This window comes from Physeter macrocephalus, chromosome 15 (assembly GCF_002837175.3).
Source record: "Physeter macrocephalus isolate SW-GA chromosome 15, ASM283717v5, whole genome shotgun sequence".
Lineage (NCBI taxonomy): Eukaryota > Metazoa > Chordata > Mammalia > Artiodactyla > Physeteridae > Physeter > Physeter macrocephalus.
This window is the reverse complement of record NC_041228.1, coordinates 72,643,679-72,668,048: the sequence shown is the minus strand read 5'-3', so window position 1 is coordinate 72,668,048 and position 24,370 is coordinate 72,643,679. Positions and strand designations below refer to the sequence as shown.

At 37.4% G+C, this 24,370-nt stretch overlaps 1 protein-coding gene across 16 annotated transcripts in view; it reads right to left on the bottom strand.

Moving 5' to 3' along the window:
* Positions 1-24,370, bottom strand: part of ASPH (aspartate beta-hydroxylase) — a 238,897-nt gene that overhangs the window by 177,823 nt on the left and 36,704 nt on the right. For 6 of the 16 annotated variants that reach the window (XM_055091279.1, XM_055091276.1, XM_055091282.1 and 3 more), the window contains exons 3-6: positions 23,125-23,169; positions 21,174-21,242; positions 9,496-9,537; positions 246-338 (exon numbers count right to left, since the gene is read on the bottom strand). In XM_055091279.1, the coding sequence (XP_054947254.1) occupies positions 246-338; positions 9,496-9,537; positions 21,174-21,242; positions 23,125-23,169 (249 nt within the window). Of the gene's footprint in view, positions 1-245; positions 339-4,182; positions 7,122-9,495; positions 9,538-15,642; positions 16,665-21,173; positions 21,243-23,124; positions 23,170-24,370 lie in introns of those variants that run through there. The other 10 variants (XM_028500701.2, XM_055091280.1, XM_055091284.1 and 7 more) reach the window with 6 other exon arrangements.

Genomic DNA, 24,370 nt, shown 5'->3' with positions numbered 1-24,370 from the left:
CTATGCTCAGACAAGGAGAAACCTCCTGTGCCTTGGATTCTTGATCTCAAAAATTAAAACGATCCTGTAAAATCTTTTTCTAGAAAAGAATAGAGTTCACTATAAAATTTCAGAAGAAGAGAAAGCATTTTATTATTCTGCAAACACTGTGAAACAAAATTAGGGGTAAAACATGACTGTGGAAACTGCTACCTGGGATACCTGGCAGCTGAGGTGCATCCAGTCAGAATCAGAGGAAAGCTTACCTGGCCCCTCCAGAACCTGATCCTCCAGCCAAGGGTACGGCTCTGTCTCTTCTGGTGGGACTGTTGGCTTTGGAGCAGATCTTTCTTTAAGGCCTGCATTTTTATTCACAAGGTTAACTTAAGGTTTTCTTTCTTTTTTAAAAAATTTTTGACATGTTAAACCAAGTAAAATAATGTTTCCAAACACTTCATCAATACTGCCAGTAATTCAAAGTTTCCAAGACTTTATATTACATGAAAATGTTGATATGCTTAAAAACTGAAGTAGGAAAATAGTTTGTTCTTTAACTTCACCTAGGCCTTTAACATCTCTTTGCCTAAATTAACTTTTCATTTAAAAAATAATAAATCATTGTTTGAATATTCACAAATCTCTAAGATATAGTCACAAAAACAATAAGCAAAATAAAATAAAAAGTCATATCTGAACTTGCCAAAAGAAATTCAGTATGAGTTCAATCTCCTCTCGTGTTCGTAAGTGACTAACTTCTAACTCTTGGACTCCAAATTCAGCAATAAGACAATTAAGATACTCTGGAACCTTCTACTGTTATTTGCATGCACTCCATATTTTGATTTATATATAATTATTCTTCTTGAAAATTATAGTTAAATATGAGAGGAAGTAATACATAAGTCACAATGTACAATCTTCTAAAGGTAACGTTTATGAGCAATATTATTCCATAAAAAAATATGGAAAAAAAAGTTATGTTTTTCCTTTTTTGTCTTAAGGAAAATAAGACATGAGGGTAAATTAACATGAAAGATGATTTTTAAAGTCAATGTTGGTCTAAAATCTATTATACTGCTAGTCCTTTGATATTTTATATGTAGCACATTAAAATACATCCTCAATTAAATACAACTATTTAGAAAACTAAATTAGACTGTCATGAGCCTGACAATTCCATTTACCAAACCCTGGGCTCTTCGCTACCCCACCGAGAATCTTGTACCAAGAGTAGCTACTAAAGAGCATGTGTTCTGCATGTCAATAGCTGGAATGAAAAGGTCAGGACAGAACTGAGAGACCTTTTCTAATCTTAAGCAGCTTTACACAACTCATTGGAGATGATATACTATTGCAGTCTGGAAAATCCTCATTTCAATGTCACTTACTGTTCTCTTTTGGTTCTTTATATTTTCCCTTATTGTTCCCTTTTCTATATCTCTTCATTTTTCTCCCACTGACAAAAACACCCTCCCACCATCCTCTCCCAAATCCTAAAGACACTGAAACAGATTCACAGGATCCCACCTCATCATTTATATTTCCTCTAGTTACTTATTTCTGATACGACTTACCCAAAAAACCTAACGTTAGAAAACAAACACCAGTACATACAGTCGTGTTCTACTCCTAACTACAGATTCTTGAGAAAGCATACACACATAGGCACAGATCCTAATTGTAGTTCACTTTCAGGGCATGGGGGTAAGGGATGAAGGCTTATTAAAACATCTCATTTCAAATTCCAAATTCAGGGCTGAAAATTCCCATGCCCTTTTCCACTTAAGTAAGCCATGCTTACGTCTCTTAACTGTTACTGGAACAGGTATGGACTTACTCATGGCCAAGTTTTGCTGAATGAACAGGCTAAACTTTGAGTCTTCAGAATCAAGTCATTTATCTTTGCACTCTCAGCATCTCAGAAAACACCTGGTACATAGCAGGTGCTCAATAAACTGCTGCAAAAGGGCTGAGCACACCCCGTGTGTGACTGCTCTGCTCTTTAAAGGGCTACAGACTCTCTGCAGGGCCAAGGCTATAGCTGCACCAGCGAGGTTTATGGCTGTAGAGGAGGCAAGGGGGACTCACATCAATTTCCCTGCCACTATTTACCAACGAGATGCCTATTTGTGCTGTAGCGGCATCCACCATTTCAGTACCACAAGCCTAATTTGCCCGGACGGTCCGGTTTGTCTTTTGTCCTGGTATAATGACTTCACTCTCAAAAGCATCTCAGTTTGGATGAAAAATTACAGGGTCATTCTTCACTAATCCCGTCTGTAGCAGGCTTTCAAAACTGTGCTCCATGGGTTCAATAAGCAGTAAAATATTCCCCCATCAAACGATAAAGATTTAAGCTGCCTGAAAATCCCGTTCTTACTGGATTCCGAGAAAAGTTTCATTTGAAAAAAATTTTGAACCTAAAAGTGCTTGAAAATAACTAGTACATCAATATTCAGACCCACAATGTCCCTAATAAACAGCTTTCTCTAAATCAGCTGGGAGTTATTTGTCTCTAAAATTGACACTGTAAAACGTGGAAAACAACAGGAGAAAGCAAAAGCGCATAACAAGAGAAAATATTGAGTAGTTTTCTTTTCTGTGCAAAGCAGCAGCTGAATTGTAATAATACCTGGTCACAGCTATTTTCCAGAGGTGAAATCAGTGCAAGAATAAACTATTTTGTAAACTTCGATGAAGCTGAAGATCACATTAACACATCTCTCTCCCCAGACCCTTATAAACTTCCTGATATTTAACAAAAACACATTTTAGAATAATTCTTATTGTTTTGATAACCCATGTGGAAGCTTTTACTGTGAGATGTTTCCAAAATTTTTTCCGTTACCCAAGTCCACTTTAATCCATGAATCCACGAAGCATTCCCCAGAAAATAGTGGTAAATCCATGTCTCATACAAGATTTTAGGCAAAAAGTGAACAAAAATTAAACAAGAAAAATAAATAAGATAAGGCAAAGGAGATGTTTTCAAACTGGATTTATTATGAGGTACACATGGCAAGGATACAGCTCTGAAATAAATCTTCCAAATCAGGTTATGAAATGAATGTATCGGTTCTGATGCTGATGGTGGCTGCGAACAACAAAACACCGACTCACACCGGCTTGAGCAAGAGGGAAGTTTATTATTTAACGGCAGGTTGGCTGGCTCTCCGCCCTGCCTCGGTCTTCAGGGTGGCAATCCGGGCTCTCCCAGCTGCAAGCTCCTCTTTCAGACAAGATGATGTCCAGAAGCAAAGGACCACCTCTTGTGCTGCTTCTCTTAGGCTTGAGGAAATCTTCCCTGGAACTTCTCACCGTTCTTCCCTTTCAGTTTTAATGGTCAGAACCAGAACCCACTTCCACTCCTAAACGGGCAAGCACGGCAGGATGACCACAACTGTTTGCCAGTGATTATCTAGGGCCGAGTGAACGTTGCACGTCAACCACGCCAGCTCCTGCATGATTTGGAAAACCAACTAGTTCCCTGAAAACATACCTCGTTTTCAGTTCTTTGAGCACATGAGAGAAATTAGGAAAAATTTTTCTAAAAGTTTACATTTAATCAATGTATAAATTTTCTTCCAATTGTAATTAAAAAATGGAGTAAGTTCTAAAAAGTAAGTGAAATGAGCACTTTAAATCAACCATTCATAGCAAATTTAATTACCTGATACAATTACTCTAGCCCAGTATCAGCTTACTTCATTGACCACTACCCAACTACACCTGACCATAACGGGAAAGAATAAGTGGATTTTCTTCCCATAAATACATAACATTTTACAAGGTACTAATTGCATATTACATTCATTCATTCAACAAATATTTAGCACCCACTAATGCAAAGCATTGTTCTATAGAACAGCAACACACAAAACCCCTACCCGCCATAGGAAGGGATCAATTAAAAAGATAAGAAACATGGGCTTCCCTGGTGGCTCAGCGGTTAAGACCTCGCCTTCCAGGGCAGGGGGTGCGGGTTCAATCCCCAGGCAGGGAGCTAAGATCCCACATGCCTTGCAGCCAACAACCAAAACATGTAACAGAAGCAATATTGTAAGAAATTCAATAAAGACTTTAAAAATGGTCCACATCAAGAAGAAAAAATCTTTAAAAAAAAGAAAGAAAGAAAGGTCCCAGAGGTCCGGCTCTCACTCTGAATGAGAGTGAAAAAAACATGTAACAGAAGCAATATTGTAAGAAATTCAATAAAGACTTTAAAAATGGTCCACATCAAGAAGCAAAAATCTTTAAAAAAAAAAAAAAAAAGAAAGAAAGAAAGGTCCCAGACACCCGGCTCTCACTCTGAATGAGAGTGAAAGATTCACTTTTCATAAGAATCACATACAAACTGCTTTCTCAACAAAATGTGGGCCAGGAAGGATTATACGTAGTATGATGCTTCACAGGCTCTCACAATCTTAGCCCACAAAAGCTAAGACATTTTAAAAATTAGTTTCTCAATCTTTCATTTACTAATTCAGTGGCACACAGAGGAATAAAAAGTTTGATCTTACCCCTCCAGGTTACTCCAGCTGCTGGGATGCATGCAGGGAAGTGGTCGGGGCTGCTGCTGTCTCAGATGCAAGCAGTCTAACATGTCAGACTGGGGTATAAATCAATATACCCCAAGAACAACCCTAACCGGTACACGAAACTTGAGAAATATTCTGGGAAATCAATCAACCACAAAGGCACACGTACTAATTGGCCATGCTAATCCTTGCTGTTGTTCTTGGCTTGTGCACAGAAGCCAGCCTGTCCCCGACTACAGGAATGGTCACAGATGCTTCCGGGCCTAACCAGGACAGCCAGAATCTCCCAGGACTTTTCTCCCAGGGCCAGGCCAGAAAACTGCATCTTTGTACAAGGATGGCTAAACTAGAAAAATGTGTCTGGGGCCCCCGGAGGGCCACCCCCCTCATCAAGTGGTAGCACCTCCATAGAGAATAAAGTCAGGTAGAAATCAGCAGAGTCAAGATTTGACAGGAGAGCTAGGAAGAAACAGCTGATTACAGGTCTGTACTTGGGATCTATTCACCTCAAGCCAGTGCCCCTGTATTTGCCACCAAATGAGCCATAAAATTCACTGTGGTTTACTGTGCTCCTATAATCAAACTATAAAAATCATAAAATTCGGACTGATCAACATATGAAGCCCCAAGTTAACCCATGTGACCATTTCTTTGGGACTCAGTTTTTAGACAACAGAATGATAGGATTGGATTAGAGATATTAGACTAGATATTCTCTAGGCCTGCCCCCTTGCTGGATAATTTTATTATGTCTGTTGGAATTTTTGTCAACTAAACGTACAGGTGTTTGATTTTAAGCAGTAAAAGGTGCCAGCACATTAAAAAAACAAAAAACACAATACTTTTAGAGAATTTTGCACTTAACGCTTACTCATTTCTGATTTGAAATATCTTTAATTGGGCCATAATCTCTGTTTTTAAAGGCTCTTCAAAGAAAAAGGTGAAGAATTATTTTAAAAATAAAATAAAAATTTTGTGGCAGCACTTATGATTCAGCTACAACAAATCAGGTTTTCTTCTCAAATTCAGTAACTGAATTTCACCAGCAGTCACGGTTACAGAATTAAGACTTCATGTAGAACAGCACAAACCATTTGTAGAAATGTTTTTCTTATAGAAATTTCATTTTATTAAATGTTTTCTGAACTCAATTTTGATCTCAAATTTGCAACTCCTTAGAAATGGTAAACAAGTATGATACAATCAAATATGAAAAATATATGCCATTCCACCAATATAACTGAAAAATTGTGTGATGTAAAATGAAAGTATATCCTAATTTGAAATAATTAGAGCCTTTCTATAACTAGTCTGAGTCTGTCAAGATGTCATAAATAAGCATTCTAAAATTGTTCTTCTACATAAAATTCTCTCTTTTATCCAGGACTGTTTCTAGAATTCTCGGAACACAGTGAACACTAAGTATTTACTGGGCAACAGGAGAAGGTGGGGGACGGATGGTTGGAAAGGGAGAGGCGGGGTGAGGAGGGGTGAGGAGTGAGGCAGCACAGGGGGGTGAAAAAGGAGGTAAAGGAGATGGTAAAAGACCGAGGAGGAGAGATGAAAAGGAGTCGAATGGGGAAGAGCCTGAGGAAGGAGCAGACCCTGAGAGGGGGGCGGGGGGAGGGGGAGGGTGCTGGCTGGGCCTGGGGAGGGAGACAGGCAGGCAACTTCACAAGAGCCTGAGGAGATGCCCTGGGAAGAGCTGGGGGAAGGAAAAGGGGATGGAGAAAGGAAATGGAGAAGGAAAGGGGTAGTTGAAGAAGAATGGGGAAGCAGGAAGGCGGAGGGAAGAAAAACAACAGCTAACAGAGAAGAAGATAACCTCCTACCTACCTGGGTATTTATCATTCCTGAAACTTACAAATCACTCTGCATATAAATACTATTTAAAATTTTAACATTCTTGCTGAACTCCAGTGAAAATATTCTGTATTAATAAATCATTACAATTCATATTATACATATACATTTACCTGATACGCGATCAGTAAGTTAATAAAAATAGATGTTATTACATCATATTTTTATGACATGTTTTTTTAAAGCTTCATCTTTTAAAATTTCGAAGCATGAGACAGGTGCCTCAATTTCTAAGAATTTACTTGGCTGAGAACCAATAAATACAGTCAATGGCTAAATGACACATCTTCCCCAACCAGAGCAACACCAAGTTTTCTAGGCCCTTCAGCAGCAAATCACAATGAAGAATATTACCATTTCCTGGGACGCTGCTGCAGCTTTAGTTCTTTCTCTTCTGGTTGCTTCCCTTTGCTAAGTGTGCCGGTTTGGCAGAACTTCTCCCTTCCTTTCTATCATCTTTGTCTTTGGGTGCCACTTTACCAGAAATATCCTTGATATTTGTTGATTTTTTCCTATCTTCCTTGGTTTTAGTACCTTTACCTAGTCCCGCTTTCTCCTTTCCTTTGTCCTTTTTAACCCTAGGAGACTCTTTCCTGGAAACATGTGAAGCCGCAATTTTCTTCTCCTTCCGGTCATCCTCTTTTTCTTTCTTGCCCCTTTTTCTCTCTTCATGCTTACTTTCCTTCCTTGACTCAAGCTTCTCTTTTTCCTTCTTGAGCTCTTCTTTAGTGAGTTCTTTAACTTTCCGGTTTTCCAATTAAAGGGAAAAATGTTTATTGAAAGTCATCTCTTAATTCACAGACAGCAACTTAGCGCAAAAGTATTACCTTTTTTTCTATCTCCCCACACACATGAAATGTTCATTCAAAAAGTGACTTTCATCCACTAGTTTTAAATTGGCTAAAAACCGATGCAAACCTCTATAAAGTATCAGCTATGAAAGAAATGCTAGAAACTTGCCATCATTTTTCCAGCTGGCAATATAGTAAGATTTGCCTCAAAAACCAGGTTAACATGCAATATTAATAAAATGAGTCCAGCCACAAAGGCAGCACTTTACACAGTGTTAACACCTCACATCTCACAGCTATGACAACATAATTAAAGGAACACTGACAACGTAGGAACAAATCTTCCAGAGCTTGCAGGTATTCGTACAAAGATAATTTAAAAGTCTTTAGCTCTAACAAAAAAAGTATGTCCTTAAGATATCTGTGCTTGCATTCCTTGGAAACAAATATAACGCACAAATGAAAAGTTAAATACCATTTAATTTTCTTAGCTTAGAGAAATACAATTTCCATATGAGCACAAAATTTTAAGTTTGTTATCTACAGCGTCTAAGATGACAAGGAGAACTGCTTTTCTGCTTCTATTCAGCATTGTGAAATCAGTATTCCTTTAAGTATATTTCCCGTTATTTTACGTAGAGCCACTCCAAGCCAACATCTATGCTGTCCATGCTCACAGAAGAGAGAACAATTAAACGGAATACACAGGTGATTCCAAATCTCACTGCGGGGTGCTGCTTTCAACCTACTTGAAATAAAGTTGAGCAGTGCAGCTAGCAAAAGCTTTGAATTTCACCTTCTTGATTCCTCATTAAGAAATCATAAGAGAAGCAAGGTGTTTACTGTATAATGTAGCATTTAAGGAGAAACAAAAAAGAGAAAGATTTCTTTAATATAATAAAACGTGGAAGATGTTTCTGCCCATCAGGATCATGTAAAACTCACAGAGTACAAAATGTTATTCGATTCCTCCTGACAATTCTATTAAAACCTTGTAAAAATACTGAATAGAATTCATAAATCATCAACCATCCTCAAAGTCCTCATTCTTCTTCAACGCCGTTCAGAGTAACACAGATAGGCAACACTGCAAGAGCAGAGTGCTGGTGCAATGCTGGCACCTCTTACTCTGCACACAGTTGTTTTTTTTGTTTGTTTGTTTTTTTGCGGTACGCGGGCCTCTCACCGCTGTGGCCTCTCCCGTTGCGGAGCACAGGCTCCGGACGCACAGGCTCAGCGGCCACGGCTCACGGGCCCAGCCGCTCCGCGGCACGTGGGATCTTCCCGGACCGGGGCGCGAACCCGCGTCCCCTGCATCGGCAGGCGGACTCTCAACCACTGCGCCACCAGGGAAGCCCTGCACACAGTTTTTAAAATATTAAATCTTTAATGTTGAATTTGCCTCTCTAGATCAAGGAGTCAAATTATACTTTATTGGCCATTTATTTCATATTTACTTACATAAGAATAAAATGGTAAAAATTCTGTTTTTCTTCCCGGGAATTATTCAGGCAGGATATCAGTTAAAACATTAAAATTTCCTAATCTTAAAGTTAAAATACAAATCACAAAACCCTGTAAATCACATAGTAAAAGTCTCACCTGTTCATGTTTCACCAAAATCAAACTACATACAATGTGCCAAGCACTTGAACACAAAGGAGTATTACAAGTTTATAAAGAAAAGCATGCACTTTCCCCATGCCCCTCTACCTAAAGGACAGAAATCTTTACAAGTGAACAAGAAAAACCAAAGGAATATAATATAAGGCTGCAATAATAAGCTGTTAGCCTATACAGAATGGTTGACAGGTGTAATAATTTTAAATGAATCAAAATATCAAACACCTCAAATTCTATACTGGCATAATGAAATCTAAGTTTTCATTTTACTGAAAACTACAAGTTTGGTCTCACTAGCTTTTATTGTGCTCTAAGACAGCATCATCAGAGCTTTTGGAAAAAGGAAATCAATCACTGATGAACTCATCTTTATTTCCGACAGTAACTAAAAAATTTAGACTAAAGAAAGGTTTTAGAAGGTAGATAGATGTGTATACTGTAAATTTAATGTGTAGTTTAAAGACTGTTCCGAGGTTTTGATAATCTGAAAAAGGAAATTACTTCAAATCACAGGCCCGAGGCAGAAAACTCTTTAATGAAACCTTGATAAAACTACTTACAACCAAAGGTGCACCCAAAACCAAAAAGCAATAATGTTTAGCATTAGTAGCTGCATCTACAAAACATTATCTATCAACTGTCATGCATTTTCAAGCATTAAACTTGATTCACTCAAGGCTAATTTGAAAAACAGAAAATACCTTTAGCCTTGGTTTTTCTCTTGGCTACCCCACCAGGTCCTTCTGTTGGTGTTTACAAGATGAAAATATGTTACAAACAGAAAATATTAAGGTAATTAAAAAATAAGTATCTATAAAATAGTTTAAATTGATGCAACTATTAAACAAATTTACTTAAATTCACCATTAAAAAAATACACTCCTGCAACATACAAATATCTATCATTCATACGTCCTTTTAGAACCTTACTTTCACTACCTATAACCAAAAAATGCATTTTAAAAACATCATTGATTTAATCAACTTCACAACCTGCCTTAGGTCTGAAAGAACTGTTGGCTTTAGAGATGTGTCTAATTACCACAGGAAATGGCATTTCCCTCTCAGTGGTACCTGGATGTCAGTGGACTTCTGCTTGGACACAGATGATCAAGTACAAGCACCAGGGGTGAAAGGACCCGGGGACCTTATTTCCCTACTCAATCATCACTGCCACTCAAAAAAAGGATAGCATATTTTGATAGAATTTTACTCTTTACTGTCTGAATAATCATAGCTTTTCTCCCACAGTTTCAAACTTTCTTTATAAAAAATTACATAAATAAGAATTATACTATTATGGAGGTACATACTAACTTTTTTACTCTTCATCTAAAAACCCTGCCAAGGCTTTCTGTTTCTTCTCTAGGCAAATCAAAGTTCTGATAATGTGTTTATTTTCAACCTGCTAACAAATATCAGTACCATATACCTCACCGTACACTTTTTCCAACCAGCCTGTACTTAACTAGCATCCCGACCAACTGATGTTCCCAATTCTATCTCCCGGTCACATAAATGTTATCTTACACTCACGTATCAGCAAACTTCCCAAAGTGGCGTCCCAGGCTGCCAATCCATTTCCTGGGGACACCAGGGTAGGAGGTAGGGTGATTTCTGCTCATCCCTTGTGGAGGCAGCACCATGCACAACCTGTCACCCTACAACTAAGGTCTGAAGTGTCCCAAGGAAGCCCCTAAGCCCTTTCACACATATTCCTGCTGGAAACTGTGGAACCCCCTCTGTATGTTTCTCAAAACCAAAATCACACTCCCATTTCCAGTATGAGATTTTTTTTACTCCTAATATGCATACATAACCAAAACCAGTGTGTGTGTCTAACAACTATTTTTCACAGACAAAGCCCAATTCTTTCTTAAACTCTAGCAAACACAGCATACCACCTTGTAACACCGAATGCTATCTTGGACCACTCCCCAAGGAAGTTTATTTAGGTAAAATATCAAACTTATTCTTGTAATGACAACTTTTAAATCCATGGGTATTATCCAATGTGCAAAAGAAATTAGCATAAAGCATTAAAATACACTTTTGATGATGATAATGTCCCCTCCTGATTCCTGCATGTTCTTGACTGGCGAGGCCTGGATTTTCCCTTAAAAAGCAGAATGGTGGGAATCAGACTATCCCCCTACCCCTCCACTATTATGATATAGTCAAAAGAGCTATATTGATGAAAAGGCTAGAGTTAACATAAATAAGCCAACATACTAGATCAACATCAGATTAGTTGATTAGAAACATGAAAATATAATAAGTACTTGATCTAAAACTTTTCCAGTTAGGGTATAAATCCCTAAAGTGATACAAATTAACAATGTGCCACTGTACTATATAAAATTCCAAAATATCAACCTAAGCTGTCTTTTCTGAACTTAAAGAATATATTCAATCATTTTTCAATATTTTTGACATGACAAAGACTGAACTAATAATTTAAACAACAATCATCATATTCAGTCTCTGAAGGAAAGAGTATAAACATGAAAGAAAGCACAGCACTTGGAAAACAGAAGGTAATACAGGAGCCCGTAAGTAACAAAAAAAAGAGGGGAGTCAAGAAAATGCAGGGAATGAATGAATAGAAAATGCAGGATTCTAAAAGTCAAAGTAGCAGTTGTAGAAAGGAAGGAATGAACAAAGGGTTAGGATGAGGACACTACTGAATTCTGTTAGTTAGTAAATGTCCCATATACAGTTTTACAAGTATAAGAGGCGGTCACGTTACAATGAGAAAATAGGTAGAAAGAAGGGTGAGCAAAACCCCAGGGTTGCTCATCACGGCTTCTCTTCCCTCCTTAGAAGAAAACTGATCATCTATGGGGTTTCCCAAGATTCTCAGGGGGCAGAAAAGGAATAAGAGTTTGAAGAATTTGATCTGCATTCGTAGGTTTTGAGGGCTAGGAAACAAAGGCATGTCTAAGGGTAGAGAAACTGAGTCAGCGAGAGAGAAAGGAGGAGGCCAGAAGCAGGAGGTGCATACACAGGGCAAAGGTCAGCTGCTAAAAAAATGACCAATGAGAGAGGAAACAACGATTCAAAAAACTTCTCAGAGTGAAGAAATGCTGTGCAGAGTAGAAAAATGATAATGGAACTCAAGCCATTAGGATGTGGCTACGGTCAAAGAGAATGGCAAAAAAAAAAAGTAATCACCATGTTGTTTACTTCTTTTTTGCCCCGTATGTTTATTCTGATGGTTTTAAGGTGACTACTGTTAATAGCTAAGTTGACTATTTGGTAATCCTTATACAGAAATTTGGAAAAAGCAGGTCTTATATATACCTCCCTTAGAGCCTGAGGGAGTTGCCTAAAGGTAATTAACATTATTTTGGCAACTGCCTCAGGGCCACTAGCCCACACACATTTTCAAAGTGAAATGTTCTGTGTGTAATTAAAACGCTGAATCTCGGTTGGACCTGCGGTTTCACCACAATTTTAGAAGACTGGCTCCATTACAGAAACCCAAGTACTACAGCTGCTTCAGGCTTCCAGGAAGTTGGTCACAGAACTGGTCGGCTGAGTATCATGTCATACTGAGGTCATCCTAGTCGCCCCCCCCATCCCTGGTGAGACCGATGAGTCACTCTGAGCCTGTTTCGAAGCCGCCTCCTGCCCGTACGAGGCATCATAATTTATTTCAACATTGACTACGGATGAGGCCCTGAACGCCTAAGAGAAGATTCTGTGAGCTAGGCAGACTTGCTCTAGAACGTAAGTCTAGTCTTGGCAAAATGCAAGTCAAGACACTACACCATCTTCCTTTTTATTTTTAAATAGATGGCGTAACAATATCATCACAGACGTTTTTGAAAAAAGGAAGCTACAAACCTTCCAACCCTCTGGGATGAGGGAAGATCAGAACATCAGAGGACTGAAAGACTCAAAGTTTAAGAAGGGATTACATCCAGAGACTGAGAGCTTGACTAAAGATACAATCCAGACACAAATACCAATGAGAGAGCAGAAAGATCACGTGAAGACCTCAGCTAGCATAGGTCAGTTTATTGTCTGAACTTCAAAGTGTCATTTCTCTTGGAAAACAAAATACATCCAATAATTTTTTTTCACTTATTTAAGCTGTTTTTAAAAAAATCGGCGTTTTATCATGCAATGGGTAATACCTGACGTTCTCACTCACCAGCACTAGCCCCTGCAAATATTTAATAAATACCCTATGTTGGGCTCAGCTTTGAAGAGGGATTCAAATGCAGCCTAACCTGACTCCCAACTTCAGACAGTTCACAATTTAGTTAATATCTACTCCTGTGTATTACAGAGTTATCGCAACACATAACAGGCAGAGAATTCAGCGGTGTTCCATCAGTCGACTTGTGATGATAAAGTCTGCATCACTGGGTTTTATAAAAGTGCTCCCAATATGCATGGTGATCAAAGAAATTTCCACAGCTCAAAACACAGAAAACGTTTTGCTTGTTTTATAGACCAGAATCTGATTTCGAAAGGGTTGCTAAGTATCAAGCCCCCAAAGGTATAACTGCCAGGTGTTCCAATTCATAACTGTCTATACTTCTACCTGCCTTTACTAACGCTCCAAAGTTATAAACATCAGGCCAAACGAGGAAACATTTTGCCCCGTCTAGCTAACTGTAAATGAAAACAAACCAGAATTCAAGCAGAGAAAACAGTTTTTCTTACACGTCTGGATACAGCTCTATAAGACAGGGAGGTAATTTCTAGAATAAAAGAATCAAGTACAAGGTGAAAAAGCAGGGTATCACCCAGCACATTATGTCCGAGGCATCTGCATGACGCAGTGAGCCGGCAGCTGGGCCTCAGGGATTGAATAAGATCAGCACCCAGAAGACACCTCTCCAAGTGACTTACACCTCACCCCTCGCAACCCAGGGGAAATAAGAGCTGAAAGAAACTAAAGGGCAGGAAAGAAGTCCCCTGAGTGCCACTTCCTTGTTTTGGTACCAAATTCCTGAGAACCCGGCGCCTTTTCAATTGGACAAACAGCAGTTTGGTCTGAGGAAGGGCAGCTCGGAGGAGACAAGGCCGTCTGAACTCAGGGCACATTCCTCAACGTGCTTTTGGTTGTTCCAAACTGGAAGTGCAGAGTAAATACAGTACAATGTAAAATTCACCGTAAATAAACATTCAAACATACAGATTACATTTCTGCCTTTTTAACCAAGTTCCCAAGCTTAAAAGACACAAGCTAGGAAAATATTTCTATGATCGAACAGAAAATTACACAATAAAGCCTTAGAAGATTAAGACTTATACATAATAAATAAAATGTAAGCAAAGCAACTTTGTTCAGCTTCAAAGCACTCTATACCAGTTTTGCAAATAACTTTATTTTCCCACCAAAGTAAGCCTTAGGCACAAGTTGAAGGCAGTCACAGAAGTCAGGGGTTCACTGGCTACCTGGATTTTACCTTCATCAGAGGCTTTTCAGAAGGGCTGATCAGAAGGGAGACCGAAGAAATGGCAAATTATAATCTCACATCCTTATTTTTCGCTTACAAGAATACAGCATAATTAATTTCTGTACATAAAATATGCATTAGTAGCATGACAAAAAAAGCAGAGCCTGATGAGAAATTAATGATTCCAAACATTTTTAACACACAAATTTCATTATTTACTTCTCATAAACCGATCAAACATCTTCTAGCGTTAGTAACAATGAAGCATGAAGAAACAAGACTGACTTAAAAAACAAATCTCAGACATTTGTCTAAGAGAATTTCTCTAAGTGAGGCCTAAGACTGCTTTTGAATTTAAGCCTAATGAACTCTGATATGTCACAGTACTCAAATTCAAAGTGGAAGACATGATAAATACAGGCAAAGACTGCATAAGCTTTCAGAAAGAACATTATTAAATCATACTCATTTGTTCCAAAATATTAACATTCCAAAATCAGAAGCTTTTGACTGTTAGAAACATTGACAGAATGAAACACAGTCTCTGAATAATCAGGAAAAGACAAACTAGGGTTACAGTAGTTATTTAAGCGTTGGGAGATCACTGTCCAATGTACAACACATGTATCTATTTCCAAAAGTAGCTACTGAATAATGCTTTTTAAAAATAAGACTAGCAAATTGGACAGTTTTCCCGACACATGTAAATGCTGAGTCAAGGGGGAAGTTGATGTGCTTCCAGGGTTCTGATTCGAGACTTTTACTTTCAGGCTCTCATTTGGATAGCCTGCAAGAGCGAGCTCTAAAAAAGAAACTAAACGTGTCATATTCCCTTCTGAAAAAAATGGGTGAATAATCTACTTTCTGAAAGCAACTTGATTAAATGGGAAAAAATAAGAATAAATATTTGAAAAGTAGAAATTATCATAGCTAAATAAAATGTTAAAAAATGCAAATATTTTCCAATTTTAAGCTCTATAAAGAACCAAAGCTAAGCTCAGTTTCACAGGGGGGGCTCAAAGAGATGTAAAAACATAAAACACCACTCCCAAAAAGGGTGAAAGAAATCAAAGGTCTTGGATCTTATTGCTCTTAAGCTGTAAGAGCTTTGTCTGAGGTGGGAAATGAGTGAAATCTCATTTTAAGAAATGCATGTCACATATGTCTAATACAGTTGTTTTCGCTCTCACTGAAGCAAACTCATTTTAAATGAATTGATTCGAAGGTGCTTTTAAGGTTTTCTAACAGCAAAAATTGATTCTCCTAAAAAGAATTACCACTTTAATAAATTTAATTTACAAATATAAAAATCATATTATACCTAAGCCAAAGTTGATGACCAATTAATAAGGTAATACAGGAAAAAAATGGAAAAAGACCGTTATTTAGGATGAATAATTTTAATATGTACAACATTATTTAAGATAACATAGTCACATTTTCCTTCCTGTGTAATATGCCTCCTTAAAAAAAAATACAAATTACTTTCTCTGGATGTCTATTTGGAAATGAAATTAAAAATAAATTTTGCTTTCACAGACAGAAAGATTCAGACACACTACTATCTGAATACAGTAACCGAACTACCCTAAGGCAAAAACATGAGGTTATTTTCAAAGTATTTTAAAAGCACCATTAATACAGAATTTTACACTGCAATTTGTATTAACCTGTCTGACAAATCAACCTAAACAAATTACAATTTTTTTAAAAAAATCAGCCTTTTAAAGAACCATCATTTTACACATCAGTCATGTTAAAGATCAACAGAGAAGCACTGAATTTATGAATCATGCTAGAGATATTTTTATAATTAATTCCACTCTAATCATCTTAATGAATAGCATGTTAGAAGGACAAGCAGCAAGGGTTAATCACAAAACAATTTGCTATTAAGTTTCTGAATTTAGTACATGAGTTGAAACAAAAACGATACAGAAACCAATTATACTACCAAGAACATCATTCTCAATGCACTTTGTGGACCAGTAGGAGAATGAGGGGTACCGCTTTCCTCAAGTGGGAAAGCCAAGCAAGGGACTAGCTAGGCGCTGTACTGGGGAAAAGATCACATAGTTGCCTTGTACTGTCCGATCACAGCTGCCCCACCGCATGTTAAGCCCTGGGTGAGCAAAGGAAAGGAAGAAAAAGGAGATTGCTTCGGGGGTTCACAAGCCAGCGACTTCAGTCCCTGCATCAAAGTTACTGGTTATGTAAATCCAAGATGACGCAAGTCTTTCCCTGAACCCCTTCATTCTGTGACGTACCATCAACACCATCTGTGGTCTCGCTTTCTTCTTCTTCTTCTTCTTCTTCTAGCATTTCAAAAGGAGTCATTATATCATAGAGAAATGAGAGGAAACCATAAAACCAATCTGAACTTTCCTCTGCTAAAACATTAAGGACTTCCTCAAGAGAATCAATATTTTCATTACTGCCATCTTTGGTCAGGCCTACATAAGAATAAAGGAAGAGAGAAAGAGAAAATAAGGAGAGCAGTTAGGCGGAAAAGAGAAGTTGAGGAGGAGTGATCTCAGAAAGGATGTGCGTCATGGTCAAGGAAGTTTACAGAAAAGATACTTTGGGAAATAAAGAGATCGGTTAAGATGCACGCCTTACAATCAACTCTCCATCATATGGACTAACGGAAAAGCAATCTGACCAATCCTCGCCCTTCCTACCAGCCCCTAGCCGGGTTTGCCTTTCTCTCATCAGAGAGTGGAGAGCCAAAAACCCCACAAAATTGTGTCAGCCAAAATAGACTGACCAACTTCAACGGGAACAGAGAGTAACAGTAGTAGGAGGATAAAAAACACTTCCGACAGGCCCCACATTTGCTCGTGTAGCACCCAGATATTATCGAGAGTTGATTATACAAACATTTACGTATATCAATAAATATTCACTGAAAATAGAAATGTTCATTTCCTCAAACTTTTCCCCTTAGGAGCTGGAGTTAGTTTAGGAAACTCTGGAATTAACATGACTAGCAGGGCAGCTGGTCGGCCTCCACAGATGTGCACCAACGTGCTCAAATTACACCAGATAAACAACTTAGGTTTTAAAACTAGAGAATGTTAGCTTTACAATGCTCTGGTTACTGACTTGTGGTCCTGTCGTTCTGACCAATAATAAGAGTCAGCTATCGATAACAATTCGCTCAGCCTACCAATACGAGATGTGATCCAGGCCAGTCACCTGCAACAGGAACATTCCAGAGTTCTCTCCCTATCAGCTCGTGAAGTTAGCTTCTACTGCAAAGATCCCAGACCCCCACAGGGAAAGAAAGCAGTGTATCTATCGTTTTTATCATTTGTTTTTTTTCCTGTGAAGAACTGGCTTTGGGTAAGACTGGTCTCTTGGGTCCAGTAGGTATCAAAGTCCACCAATAGAACTGTCAAGCTCTATACAGTAAGATCCATAATTTTGAGGAGAAAAAAAAAAAAAAAACAGGCTGTAAGAAATATGCACATCTATGATTTTAGAGCTTTTCGGATTATAACCACCTAATCTGGTATTTCTGGCTTTGACAACACAGAATTTGTCCACACAGCATAACTACCGGCAATCAAGATTGGCAGGTAAGGGATAATAATAAGACAACTAGTTTAATGTTAAAGATTATAGTGAATTTTCCCCACATTAGTCCGTAGAAGAACTACATTGCGCCATTCTTCATGCATTGGGGGGGGGACCCACAAACTTCAGTCGGTATTTCAATTACTTTTGGACCAACCCAGCATGTTTCTTCACTGAACTGAACAGTTGACAAGTGCTATGAACAGAGATCTGTATTCCCACCCAAGCCCCTGTGGGAATAACACTATTTCTTCTTCTTGTCCAAAAACTCTACAGCTGTATATTTAGAAGAAACATTTTTCTTTTTCTCCATTTTCCAATACAAGTCCTTCCAAGTATTGAATATGAAATATAAAACTTTACCACCCTTCAGCATGACGGGATGAAGTATGCAACAAATATGCAAAAGTATTTGAGCAAAACTGATTACCCAACTGTGCAACATTTTTGTGGTTCTTAAGGCGAAAGTACTAGTCCAAAGAGAAAAAGAAAATATGTTCTGGATTTATAATTCCTTAACCTCTAAGAGAAGGCCTGAACCAAAGAGCAGCATGTGCCTGCCTTTGGGCAAGATCCAGCCCTCCCTTCCCTCCTTCTCCCTCAGGCATCTGTCAGGTCTACAAATGTTTGTCAAGGCTCTAGGGATTGCCTTCCCTTTTGTTCTCTGGCCATAGCGGGTGCCAGCTAAGTGCCAGTCACAGGGCAAAAGGATGACGCTGTAATCCACAGGTGGTGTTACTCTAAGAAAATGTTACTCAGAATTTAGCCCTCTTTCCTATTGATTTATTTGAGAAACAAGTTTTCAAAGAATACATTATGAGACAATGTAGCTTACAATCATCCAAACCAAAATCAAAGACATTTTATTTTAGATGATTTGGCCACAAAAGTAGGAAGGAATGTAAACAAGGCCAGGCTTAGAATATCTTTCAAAGTATATTGTAAGGGCCATGGCCAGAAGTAACAAAATTAATGATGGCTATTGATCTTGATTTACTCACATATTTCATTCTCTCTATAGTTCATAAGAAAAGCAAACTTTGAAATGTAAAAGAAATGTAAACATGAATGTGTACGTTTCTTCAAATTGATCAAATTTAGATATATGCAAATTTAAGACTCCAGAAAGAAATACTAATGAGACAAATCCAAACCTATGGAAGTTCAGCATAACTATTACCACACCTGCCATGCCAAGCTCTCACCCAATCTCTGACTTTCTACTTTCATCCCTCCCCCCCCAGGGGTTCCCTCTGCCTTAATCCAAGGCCCTTACCTTTGAACTGCTTCTCCAATGAGAACGTACCCCAGAGATCTGGCTCCTTTGGGGTACACACTCACTGAATCTGCTCTCCCGTAATCTCTCCCTGAACATACAGAGCCCAGGCAAGGCCAGAATTTCACCTGGTTCTTGCAAACCATCCACCAGTAATACAGGCACAACTAGGCTACAATAACCTCACAAAGTAGAAAAGAACCTTAGTCATAAAATTCAATTCCCATCAAGGTTGTATTTCATGCAGAGAATTCAAACACTACAGAATAAGGTCGGAGGACAAACAGCTTACATTAGTTTTTTTCATCTTTACCAAAGCCACAAGCCAACTGTGAATTTGTACATACACACAGTAAAATAGTTTATCTTAGCCTTTGTGCATTTAATAGTCAAATTACCAAATGAACACTCAGATTCTCCAACTGAGCTCTGTCTCCAAGTATATGATTCTTGAAAAAGGAACAAGTTACCATTTGCCCATACCACATATGTGGCTACCCACAAATGGCAATGTTCGAAATTACAATTAATTAAACTCTTAACGGTTGCTTAAAAATATTAAGGGGAATAAATTTTTGAAATCCAAAATACTAAAAATCAAGTTATTAATGTAAGTTTGCAATAGAAATCAATGTGTGCTGTAGAAGAAATAACATGTTTTAATTTTTAATAGATGACATTTCCTGACAGACCAGATAGCTGATTTTAAGCACCTCCCCCCTTTAAAAAAATCAACAAAATACAGTAGATAAGTAATATTATTTCTAAAAATGAGGAAACGGCTCACATGAAGTGATTTTTTAAATAAAAAGCTTTGCTACTCAGAATCTGTCATTTAAAGAAAAGTAACAAAATGAAGTAAAAAACCATTTATAGGCAAGCAAATTAGCATCATTCTGAAATAAGGTCTATATAATCTTCTTTCTTACGCATGCCTAGGATTATAGTCTTCTGAGAATTTACCAAATTTATAGAAACCCAAATTTAGATATATAACGACAAAATTATATAGAAAATTCTATTACAGTTAAGACAGGAAAAGAAATTTCATGGGTATAGGAAGCTTTCACTGTTAAGTAGCAAATATAGTTCTCACTGAGCAGTAACAAGAAAACAATGTCAAAATTAAGAAGTTTTATTACATTTCAGTACAGATGTACTTCCCATTTTTTTCATATCCATAAAATATACACAAAATTGTGTGTCTAGGAAGAATTTGTGCCATTATTCTATTAAGCTTAGTATGTAAACCTTGCCATATTTGTTATTTTTCTAAAGACTTTAGTATAAAATGTTTTAATGCATATTACGCTACATACTAAAACAAAGGAAAGTATGCTGTTTAACAAGCAGAAATACATATCTCACCAGGCCAGATTACATAAAATTTGCATATTAAAATTAGCACCATCCTTTCTAGTATGAGAGTATTTTAAAATTAAATGAAGGAATATCACATCTTTATCTATTATAAAAAAAATCTCAATGATAAAGACGGGTAATTCTGGTGATAAAACAGAAGGGTCCAAGACTTAAAAAAATCAAGAAACCTGGCCAAAGACTACTAGTTTATATTTTAATGTTACCTCTCAAATAGTCATAGGACATTAGAAGATGTTTACTACCACTATTTTATTTCAGAATGAATTTATGTAAGCCTTCAGAAATTCACATTTTCAAATGGACGCTGAATTATGTCAAATGATGCTAAAGAATGGTCGCCATTACCATATGTGAAAACAGACTAGGACATTATCTACATGTTCAAATGTTAAGTTCAGAATATAAAGTGCTTTAAATCTAAAAACACATATGAAATTATATTACTTATAATATCTGTGCAGGAGCTATATACTTATCCATTTGTAACAGTAAATTGAAATGTGAGAGTTTATAGAAAAATAATTAAGCCATTCAACATCCCAACAAGAATGAAATAAATGATTTAAGTGGGAAAATATCTTTCATAACATGGAAATGACTGACACAAACATTACCAAAGCTAAAATATTGGGTTAGCCAAAAGGTTCATTTGGCCAACCCGATATTATTTTGCTTCCAACATTTTAGCACCACTAATTAAAAAAAAAAAAAAATGTGTACTTGCCTAATAAAACTTTGGCATCATCTACATCAAAATCTCCATCACCATCAGCATCATAGATTCCCAGTTTTCCTACAAGAGGGGAAGGAAAGACGGATAGGGGAACAAAAGGAAAAACAAATTTAATAAGGTGTTACTATTTCTTACAGTCCTGCATATCGGCCATTAATGCAACCAATCAATGCAACTCTTTGCACCTTTCATCCTTAAAAGCCGTGCTAACGATAATCTCACTTAAAAATGAAGGCAGTTCACTTAGAGATTGAGGAAATAGTCACCTAACAAATCTAAGAAATATAACTCAGATAATATTTTCTTTAAGGGCTTAACAATACCCTGAGATTTAATCATTTCAGAATAGTTTTTTTTAACTTTACTGCTAAAACTATTTTAGGTAAAATTTTCAGCATATATAAGGAATGATACAGATCCATTTCTAACAGTTACATGAAATTTAATGTTTCTGAAGTACAGAAGTTCCTCACACCATTAATATTCAAAACAAAAGAACACCCACTGAGCCTCAAATAAAGACCATATATAATTAACATCGAGTATAAGTACTAAAAATAAGAGGATGATTAATTTTACATTTCATAATAATGATTTATGACAGAAGCATCATGAATCAACCTTTAAAAACAGACTTCTGGAAATAAAGTATGTAAAACTGGCTTTTTGAAACTACACTTATCCTACTTAAAAATGTAATTAGCACTGGCCACCTACTACTAAGAAAAAAAATAAGGCTTAGAACAGACAAGCTGAGAAGACAATACTAGCAGAGACTTCCTCCTTCAAGAATAGTAAATGTGTATTTTAACTTTATCATCTCAGAGCACTGTTCAGCATTTCAAATATAAGTCAAACACATTCAGTTCCCTAAAAACATCCTAAAATCAACACAGTTTATAATTCATCATTGGACAGGGGCTGTGAAGAGACTTATTAATTTAACATTTTAAACAGCAATATTTTAAATAGCAATATTTAAACCACATTTACAAATACAGAATCAGTACTAAAACTCCAGTTGGCAGCACTGCCACCATTTTTGTTTGTTTGTTTGTTTAAGCAATGCTTTTATTTTTACTTATTTTTTTTTTTAATTTTAGAATTTTATTTTTTTATACAGCAGGTTCTTATTAGTTATCTATTTCATACATATTAGTGTACACATGTCAATTCCAATCTCCCAGTTCATCCCACCACCACCACCACCCACCACTTTCTCCCCTTACTGCCACCATTTTTTAATAAAAACTAAGTTAACTCCAATAAAGATGTTAAAAAAAAAGAAAAGGAAGTTAAAACATTGCACAACAGCAGGAAGAGCTTTGGGAGTAGAGTTGCTATGACCAACCTAGACCCTCCCAGAGCCCTTGTTCCACTTAGGAAAATATTGTTAACCTGCTATGTAGAAGTCTGACTGACAAAGCACATACACATTGAAAATGACAGTAACAATAATAATGTAGAGATAAGGAAGTTATCATTTCTATAGCTAAGAAAATATAAGTGAAAAGCATTGGTCTGCAGTTGAGGCTACGTATAGCACAGAGTTCAAATAACAATAAAAAGATAGAAAATACAGGGCTTCCCTGGTGGCGCAGTGGTTGAGAGTCCGCCTGCCGATGCAGGGGACGCGGGTTCGGGCCCCGGTCTGGGAGGATCTCACATGCCGCGGAGCAGCTGGGCCTGTGAGCCATGGCCGCTGAGCCTGCGCGTCCGGAGCCTGTGCTCCGCAGCGGGAGAGGTCACAACAGTGAGAGGCCCGCGTACCGCAAAAAAAAAAAAAAAGATAGAAAATACTATACTTTCTCACAAATTTAAGAGGGAAAATTGGTCCTACCACTTACATTCTCTGATGCAGGTGATAACTAAAATAGTAGCCCAAGGATGAGGTTTTAGAGACTAACACAAGTAGACTTAAAATGCATCTCCCATAGCCTACCTTGAAGAACCTCTGATAAGTTATAACGGAAGTCCTTTGCTTTGGCTGCATGCATACAAAAACACGAAAATTGTTACTTGAGCTTAAATGTACACATCTTTTAAATCTCTTCTTTTGTCTAATAGACTTTGCTTCACAACATCATCAACATAAGTTAACAAAAGCACAGATCTACTCAGAAGTTCATCTCCAAACTAAAATTCTTCCTCTATCACTCTTATCAATCTACTCGGAGACACTTTCCTCGAAGTACAATAATAAAAATAAGAAGCTTTAACAAAAGGCAGATTACATGTGTGTTTTGTTATTCTTTGCGTTTCCCCCCAGAAAGATGGCTGGCTATACTCTAATAAGTAAAGCAAAAGTGCAGAACGGTCTACGGCAGGGAGGGGATTTTCTCTGCAACACTGTACATACAGAGAAAAGTGTGCATTTTTTTCAGTGAAAAGGTCCACATCTTTCACTGGCCATTTACTCACAACAGCCAAAAAGTGGAAATAACCCCTATGTCCATCAATGATGAATGGATGAGCAAAATGTGGTGAATCCATACGATGGAACATAACTCATCCATAAAATGGAGTAAGTACCAAACCTTGAAAACATTACACTAAGTGCAAAGCAACAGACACAAAGGGCCACGTATTGTATGATTCCATTTATATGAAATGTCCGGAACAGGCAAATACTCCGAGTGTATTAGTGCTTGCCAGGAGACAAGAAGAAGAGGGGGATGGAAATATTCTGAAATTAATAATGATGACAGCACAAAATTATATGTTAAAAAACAGTGAACTGTACATTTTTACATATTTACAATATTGAATTTTATCTCAATTACAAAAAGAGACTTGGTCAGGCGAAACAAAAAAAAAAGTATGACTCCAAAAATTATAAAGAATCATTAATGTAAAAAACTGTGAAAAATTGCAGTGATTATGGGGAGAGAAAAGGAAATGGAGAGGAAAGGAAGACAACTATCAGAAGTAACACAGCAACTTCCTCAGAACATCCTACAGGCCACACCTACACATGCACATGCACGCACACACACACTCACATCCACACACAACAGTTCCAACAAGGACACAGAGGCGTGTGCTTCGAAATGCTCTCTTTAAGGCAGGGTCTTGCAAATTATGTTTATGATCCATTCATGGGTCCTTAAATAAATTCAGTGGCTCCAGACCAGTATTTTAAAAATTCATGATACAACAAAACAGAAATAGAAATTATAGAGTACTGC